General features: G+C 56.0%; 1 protein-coding gene across 2 annotated transcripts; it reads right to left on the bottom strand.

The window, feature by feature from the left end:
- Window positions 1-1,347: 1,347 nt before the first annotated feature.
- On the bottom strand, window positions 1,348-7,505 carry LOC110203808 (uncharacterized). 2 transcript variants are annotated; one of them, XM_020980246.2, is made up of 4 exons: window positions 7,236-7,505; window positions 5,742-5,783; window positions 2,188-3,320; window positions 1,348-1,514 (listed from the first exon to the last, which is right to left on the bottom strand). In XM_020980246.2, exons 3-4 carry the CDS (start codon window positions 3,318-3,320, stop codon window positions 1,508-1,510), a joined length of 1,140 nt encoding a protein of 379 aa, XP_020835905.1. In that variant the 5' UTR covers window positions 5,742-5,783; window positions 7,236-7,505; the 3' UTR covers window positions 1,348-1,507. The 2 variants fall into 2 exon arrangements, with proteins under 2 accessions (XP_020835905.1, XP_078006745.1); XM_078150619.1 differs by lacking the exons at window positions 5,742-5,783; window positions 7,236-7,505 and adding an exon at window positions 4,150-4,788.
- Window positions 7,506-8,520: the final 1,015 nt, after the last annotated feature.

Below are 8,520 nucleotides of genomic sequence, written 5' to 3'. Positions count from 1 at the left end.
TTTCAGTAGAAGATAATTGTTTGTGTGTTAGGATCCAGAAGACGACACATCAGTTGGTAAGTGCATGCAGACCCTCGGAGAGGACGGACCACCAAAGGAAGAAAAAAACCTGATAAATATAATACTTTATCATCATCTTACGTGTCGAACGACCACTCCAGTGATGTATGTAGTGAACAAAGGAGAGCACGCGTGGACAGCACAAGGCGAAGGCCCTGGAGGCCCCAGCCAGCAGCCTGCTGCCAGGGCCAATCTGAGACACACCCGAGCTTTGAGCAGCCAGTGTTTGCTTGTGGGCTGGGCAGATGTAGGGAGACTTGCTGGCCCCCCACTTCGGGGGAGACACATGGCCTCTGTTTGGGCAGAGGGTACCTTGCCATGACCACCCGTGGAAAAGACACTTACTGTGACTTCTAGGAAGCAGGCTAATGGTTCCTTCTGAGACTTGGCTGTTCTTCATATGGTTTGCTCTATTTCACTAATAAAGCTGGATTGCACGTGTGGAGAGGTTTCAGTGTTTAGTCATCGAGGAAAGGGTGTAAGTGAGCAGTGTTTCTGCCTTAAAGGTAAATTGGCTAGAAGCATGCATCATGCATCCCACCCGGCTTGAAAACTTCCAGTGTGCAGGAACTAGCCAGTTCCAGGGACCACCCCTTCCACTCCCATGGAGGCCAAATTCCCCCCTGCAATTTCCAGCCATCCCGCCTGCTTGACTCCCTGGGCCAAAGGAAACAAGGGTCATTCTTCTCCCACAAGCCAGCCCTCCAATGAGAGCTGCCCACCCTCCCCTGGAAGAGGGTGAGCAGGTCACAATGCTTCACCTTTCTCCGGGGTCACTGTCCCCATCTGCCCAAGACAGAGCTTCAGGCCCTTACCCACCCTGTTTTGGTCCTGCGTGGACTCTGGCCAGCTCACCAAGCCCCTTCCCTCTCTGTCCCTCTTGTGCATCCCCATGGATCTTTGCTGTTCCCCTTCTTCTCCCTCACCCCCCTTTCTCTCTCTGTGTGTGTGTGTGTGTGTGTGTGTTGTGTCTGTGTCTGTGTCGGCCTTGGGGAGGAAGTGAGAGCCTAGCAGTCTCTAACACTGTTTCAGGGGAATAACCAGAGAGGTGTAGCTGGGCATGCTGGGCCACAGGAGAGGCCTCTCCAGAGGACCACTGTTGGAGCGCCCTTCTCCATCTGCCAGGTGCCTACGTGGGCTGAAAGAAAACTCCTTGAGGGCAGGGACTGCTTGAGCTTTGCCCATGGGTCCCCAACGATTAGCACAGTGCCTGGCACAGAGAGGGTGCAGCCTACTCCCTCCCTGTTGTTCTGAAATGAAGGCAACGATAAATTAACTTCACAAACTTTTTTTATTCTTTTTATCTGCTTTCACTTTAACAATATATATTCTTCTGTTGTGGAATCTCAAAACTATCTTAAATATATATGTATATATATATTTTTTTCCACTTCATAAACTGCAGAAGGGAGACTCTGAGAAGAGTCCCAGGAGAATCCAGACTCCTTTAATACCTGCAACAAGATGAGAGCCAAAAAGCCGTTAGGCAAGTGGTAGTTGTCAGAAAGTCCAACTCTACAATCGCAGATACCATATAGAAAACATCACAGACACAACATAGGACAGACACCTACATGACCATCTAGACGTGACAACAAACACATGACAAATGGGAGAAAGATCACTTTTGTCTTTCTTCTTTTCCTGTTTGTATATCTAGCACTAAGTGAAACAGGAAAGAGTTTTAGGAACCTGGAGAAATCTGGCCTGGCTCTAGGGATGGCTGCAGCTGGAAGGGGGGCAGGGCAGGAACCACATTCCACCTTCCGTGGAAGGAAATTCTCAAGTTCCAAAAGAGTCAGCTTTAGGAGGGACGTCGGCAGGAAATCTCAGGCAAGATGGCCGCTTGGGGTCTCCTATGGGTGGAAGCCCTCTTGGTTTTCACCTGCATTTTTACCTACGCCTGGGCTCAGAGTGAAGGCATTTGGGAGAAGAGGGAGGGCAGGCTCCCGTGGTGCTCATGGCAATACTGCTGGGGAGCCACAGGAGTCAGGATTGCCAGCCAAGCTTCCTCTCCAGGCAGGGATGCTGAGCCAGGAACAGAGGCACACAGAGACACAGAGACATACAGAGACACACGAGACACACACACAGAGACACACAGCCACGTGGAGCTCAGGCCCTTACTTAGCATGGGGAAATGGGAAGGTGCTGACCACATCTCCGCCCTCGTTGGTAATGGCCTCATAAATCCACTTCCGGTTGCGGCGGCAGGTGGGCCCACACTTGGTGGACTTGCACTTGGGGCATGGATAGAAGCAGCCCACGCACTCTCTCTCCAGGCAGTCACAGAGGTCTTCTCCATTCAGATTCAGCCTGCCTCTCTGGTCATACTTCTTCATCCCTTTCTTGCCTCGTGGGAGCTTCACAGGTGGTTGAGCTGAGTGGGGACCAGCTTGGTCATAGGGCATGGCTTGGGCATAGGGCCCGGCTTGGTCATAGGGACCAGCTTGGTCGTATGGCCCGGCTTGGCCGTGGGGGCTGCCTTGGCCATGGGGGCTGATTTGGGTGTAGGGGCCGGCTTCGTCGTGGGGGCCTACTTGGCCGTGGGGGCCGGCTTGGCCATAGGGGCTGGCTTGGCTGTGGGAGGTGGCTAGACCACGGGGGCGGCCTCGGCCACGTGGGCGACCTCGGCTACGGGGGCGGCCTTGGCCACGGGGCCGGCCTCGACCACGGGGGCAGCCTCGGCTACAGGAACCAGTGAGGCTTCGGCCAGGGGAAACGGTGACGCTGCGGCCGCGGCCGCGGCCACGGCCACGGCCACGGCCACGGCCACGGGGGCTGCTCTCTTCTGAGGGACTGGTCTGGCTGTGAAGAACAATCTGGTCAGTGGGGCTGGTCTGGCGTCGGTAGGCTAGAGAGAGGCGGGAGCCGGTCAGGACGCGGAGTCTGGGCCGGCCACGGGAGGCAATCCGGACACTGGAACCAGTCTGGACACTGGAGGCGATCTGGGTGCTGGGGCCAGTCTGGACATCGGAGGCGATCTGACCACTAGAGCTGGCCTGGACTTGGGAGGCAATCTGACCACTGGGGCCGGTCTGGACAGGGGAAACAATCTTGCTACCACCGCTCCCTGCAGGGCTGCACATGGCTTTTACCTCCCCACTGGTCGACTTCTTCTTCTGAACATTTGCTTCCTGCGTGGCCTCAACTCTCATCTCAGGCTCCTCTTTGACCACCTGCTCCTTGGCCTGCTTCTTCTGCTTCATCATAAGGCGTGCCGATTTCCTCACAGCCACATCCTCCTTTTTCTTAGGCATCTGAGAACGGGTAATTATTTTCGGTCACTGGAAGGCAGCTTCTCTTGCTGCCTTGCTGCAGGACCTTGGGAAGGACAGCAGGCACATAAGGTCACGAGAGGCGAGTGTATCTATACTGGTGCAGAGGGACATTGGAAGGAGGGAGAGGGAGGATGGGAGAAACCAGACTGAGGAGGTCACCTGAAAGGAAGAGCCAGGTCTGGCAAAGGCCACATCTCCTCTCTCTCCTTTGTTTGTTCTTTCCCCGCTCCCCAATTCTCATTCCCCGACCTGACTTCAGCTCTGTACCAGGACCATCAAAGCAGCTGACACTAAGGCCTGAATGGGGTCCCCTGTCCTCTCCACAAATCTCCTCTTGGTTTGGGTCTGGCTATCCCCCCCGTTGCCCTGGCTCCCTGGTTTCGGCCAGCCATTCTCCCAGCCCTGGGTGGAAAGGCCAGCCTACTGCTGCTTCCTCCTCCTCCTCTTCCTCTATTTCCACGTTACTCCAACCCTTCTAGGCCATCACGTGGGCCATCGCTGCTGCTCTTGTGGAAGCCCTGCTCTGTGGACTACCAGCTCTCCTCTATCCTTGACCTTTTCAAACAACATTTCTTCCACCCCCTTCACTGTAAGGGAAACCTTAGCCGTCACAGCTGGGTGGGGGTAACCATGCTTTCTCTGGAGCAAGGCAGGAGGAGGTGGGGAGAAAGCCTACCCTGGGAGCCCCCCTCCCCAGCCCCCCAGCTTTTCTCCTACTGAAAGCGGAGGCATGGGGCTGGGGCGGGGCCTTCAGTGGATGAAGCTACTCAGCCTTCATTGTCATGGGGTGGAGGAGGGCAGGAAAGACCTGGTCTCCTAGAAGAGAGGCCAAAGGAGACGAAGAGGCAGTTTTCCGATAAAGCAATGGAAGCTCTCCAGGCAGGCTGGGCTGTGATGTCCTTGTCCAGGGGAGAAAACTCCCCCTTACTCCTCCGTCTGGAGGCGGGTACGTTCTGTGGACTTAGAGTCTTAGAGATTTGCTTAGAGCAGAGGTCGAACAGTCCCCTGAGGTGGGGCAAGCCCAAAGCAGATTCAAATGGAATTGGGAAATGCTGAGCAGAATAAACAACAAACTTCAAAGTAGATGATGCTCATTTCTGCCTTTCTAAGTCAATTTGGCCCTCAGGGAACCTTTTCTATTGGAGGTTGAGGCCCCTGGCCTGGGGCCTCCTGAAAGGTGGTAGCTTGCCCAAGGCCTGACTTGCCAACATGTGGATTGGGGCTTTGAGGCCAGACTGATTTATCATAAGGGAGGGCTTGTACTCAGAAATGGGGCGATGGATGGGGGTGATAACAAATGGGGGAAACAGTCTATTTCTTCATCGAAATTAACTTAAGTGCACGTGGTCAGACAGCAGGTTTACACGGTGTGTGCAATCCTATAGGTCTGTACAAGCCGGTGTTTCCATTAGGGGAGTGAAGGGGGAATGGTGGGTTATCACCTGACAAAAAAAAGAGCACATTTCATTTAAATGTCCAGCTGGGGAAAGAAAATGTGCAGAAGGATGGGCAGGGCCATTTTGTCACTGCTTGGTTAAACACAACATCTCTTCCTTCCAAAACACCAGCATTTAACACAGCTATGAGTTCAGAGCCGGCCTCAGGCACTTGCCAGCCGTGGGACCCAGGGCAAGCCGTGTCACCTGTCTGCCTCAGTTTGCTCAACTGTAAAATGGGGGTAAGAACAGAACCTGCCTCCCAGGGCTGTGGTGAAGCTCAAATGAGCGACTTCTAAAGGACTTTAGCATAGTGCTTGGCCCCCTGTAGGTGGGAAGAAAGGCTGCTTTCCTTCCCTTCCTCCTTCCCCTGGGTTTTGTGATGGTTCAGTCCACAGGAACAGAAAGACCTGAAAGCTTTCCAAAGGGGAGGCTGAAAGCAAGGCTCCCTAACTTGACACTTTGGGATCTAACTCCTAAGTGCAAGTTAGCATTTCCTTCCTCTTTGAGTGAAAACCAAGATGATCCTGAGAGGGGAGTCTTGGGCCTCGCCAGACTGGCCCTGGGGTACGAGGCCCAAAAATGGCTAAGAAGGCCTGCCAGGGCCCAGTGATCAGGGAGACCCTCCCTCTCTGGAGAAAGGCCGCACCCCTTTCATCTGGGCCCTTCACTGAGAATCCTCAGATGCTGACTGAGCCCCTCCAGAGGCCACTGAGCAGGGGCAGGGCTGGGCAGAGAGGCTGAGATAGAAGCCCCTGCCTCTGGGGCAAGGACAGGAGCTGGGCTCAGACTGGGACTGTCCCCAGGGCCTCCCTACAAAACAGAGAGCTCTCTAGGGGAGTGAGGGAGAGGAGGAAGGCCTGGGCAGGACAGTACGCTGAGTGGCTACAGACACCAGGGGCCCTGGCCCCCAGGGGTCTTGCCACCCACCGCATCTGGGCTTTCACTGGTAGGGGTAACTTGCCTTTGGAGTCTTCTGCCAGCTAAGTCTTTGTCTTGGACAAACCTGGAACAAAAACAGACACGGGTATAAATGAGTGGCATTTCTGCCAAGCCAAGAGAGCCACAAGAGGGACCTCCCCTGCCCTAGGGTGGTTCCCAGCCTGAGAGAGCACAGAGGGGCCCACGGCCACGAGCGCACACTCTCCTTGCCGACTGCAAAATCCGCACGTAGACGGTTCCTACTCTGTGCCAGGCACTGGGCGAGGTAGGTCCTGGGGAGCCAAAGAGAAGAACAAAACCGTCCTGGCCTTCAGGGAGCTTACATGATGCTGGGGGATACCACCTGCCCTCGCCTGAGGGAAGAGAAAACCGATGTCCTCAGAAGGCGTGACTGAGTCCAAATGTTCAGCTCCCAGATGTCCATTAAGGCAAGTGCTGAGGCATGAATTCTTTGGGCTCTAAGGTTCCACTTCGGTCAGTTAGAGATCACCGAGTCCTACCAATTCATTTTCTAGAAGGGGAAACTGAGGCTCTGAGAGGCTAAATGCTATCCTTGATCTCATAAAGTTCATTCATTGCAGGACTGGGGCCAGAACCCAGATTTCCTGATTCTCACTTCAATGTTCTGTCTGCCGTTGACTGGGCACATTGAGAGGAAGGAGGGTTGAGGTCTGGGGGAGGACGATCAGCCTGTCTCTTTCTGCCCTAGTCCTGGACGGATGGACTCTCTGCAGGACTCTTTGTAGAGGTGCAGCTAGGTGGTGCAGTGGATAGAGCACCGGCCTTGAAGTCAGGAAGCACCTGAGTTCAAATCGCACCTCACACCAAAAGCTTGACATTTACTAGCTGTGTGACCCTGGGCAAGTCACTTAATCCCAATTGCCAAAAAAAAAAAAAAAAGACCCTTTGTGCAGTCTAAGGGCCCAGCAGTACACGGCCATTTTAGGGGGCTCTTGGCAGGAAGTCAATGGGAATAGGTGGCTGAGGGGAGGAGTGAGCCCCCAGGCAGCAGCTAGGGCCTCCCCTCCTGGCCAGCAATACACACAGGGTCACCTACCTCAGTGGTGGGCCACCTCTCTCAAGCCAAGCCCTAGGGAAATCAGGGGGTCTCTTTACCTACTTCCTCATTCATCAATAAATAACATTTCCACCTATTTTTCCATAATTCACCTAAATGCAGAACCCTCAGCCCTTCATGAAGTATCATTTATATAACAATGAAATAAAATAATAATCACATAATATGTCATATTATATTAAATCATCCCCTATTGAATGCCCTGCAGAAACCACCCCTCCCCATTTCTGATTGGACAAAGGCCCCCAGGGCCAAGTAGTAAAGGCCTCAGCAGGCCGAAGAGGCCCGAGGCAGCACCTCGCACTCAGACCCCTGAGGAAACGCAGCCATAGTGGCTTCAGTGCCTCCGGAAGCTCCTTCTGGGGCCCTGCCCCCCCACACCCCAGACCCTTGGCCCTCCCACTTAGAGGATGGAGAAGGATCAGAAATGAGGCCTACCTCTCTCAGGAGACCCTCAGACACACCCTGCCTCCAGGTTTCCCAAAGACAGAAAGGGAGGAGCCTGCTCTGCCCCTAGGGATGAAGGGATGCAGGTCAAGGCACAGGAAGGGGCGGAGAGAGTGGGAGGGGAGGGTCAGAGGGTCACCCACAGGGAGGGAGAGGAGCACAGGGGGTGGAGCAGAGAGGCCTAGAGGTGCTTCTCTGCCCCCTAGGGATAAAGGGATGCAGGAGAGGGCACAGGAAGGGGCGGAGAAAGGGGGAGGGGAGGGTCAGAGGGTCACCCACAGGGAGGGAGGGAGAGGAGCACAGGGGGAGGAGCAGAGAAGGCGTGAGGTGCTGCTCTGCCCCCTAGGGGATGCAGGAGAGGGCACAGGAAGGGGCGGAGAGAGTGGGAGGGGAGGGTCAGAGGGTCACCCACAGGGAGGGAGAGGAGCACAGGGGGAGGAGCAGAGAAGGCCTGAGGTGCTGCTCTGCCCCTAGGGGATGCAGGAGAGGGCACAGGAAGGGGCGGAGGGAGTGGGAGGGGAGGGTCAGAGGGTCACCCACAGGGAGGGAGAGGAGCACAGGGGGAGAAGCAGAGAGGCCCAGAGGTGCTTCTCTGCCCCCTAGGCATAAAGGGATGCAGAAGAGGGCACAGGAAGGGGCGGAGAGAGTGGGAGGGGAGGGTCAGAGGGTCACCCACAGGGAAGGAGAGGAGCACGGGGTGGAGCAGAGAGGCCTGAGGTGCTGCTCTGCCCCCTAGGGATAAAGGAATGCAGGAGAGGGCACGGGAAGGGGCGGAGAGAGTGGGAGGGGAGGGCCAGAGGGGCACCCACAGGGAGGGAGAGGAGCACAGGGGGAGGAGCGGACAGGTCCTGAGGTGCTGCTCTGCCCCCTAGGGGATGCAGGAGAGGGCACAGGAAGGGGCGGAGAGAGTGGGAGGGAAGGGTCAGAGGGGCACCCAAAGGGAGAGAGAGGAGCAGAGGGGGAGGAGCAGAGAGGGCCAGAGGTGCTGCTCTGCCCCCTAGGGGATGCAGGAGAGGGCACAGGAAGGGGCGGAGAGAGGGGGAGGGGAGGGTCAGAGCGTCATGCACAGGGAGGGAGAGGAGCACAGGGGGAGGAGCAGAGAGGCCCAGAGATGCTGCTCTGCCCCCTAGGGGATGCAGGAGAGGGCACAGGAAGGGGCGGAGAGAGGGGGAGGGGAGGGTCAGAGGGTCACCCACAGGGAGGGAAAGGAGTACAGGGGGAGGAGCAGAGAGGGCCTGAGGTGCTGCTCTGCCCCCTAGGGATAAGGGGATGCAGG

Source organism: Phascolarctos cinereus, unplaced genomic scaffold (genome assembly GCF_003287225.1).
Source record: "Phascolarctos cinereus isolate Bilbo 61053 unplaced genomic scaffold, phaCin_HiC Scaffold_14;HRSCAF=489, whole genome shotgun sequence".
NCBI classification, from domain to species: Eukaryota; Metazoa; Chordata; class Mammalia; order Diprotodontia; family Phascolarctidae; genus Phascolarctos; species Phascolarctos cinereus.
This window is presented reverse-complemented; position numbering and strand designations above follow the sequence as displayed.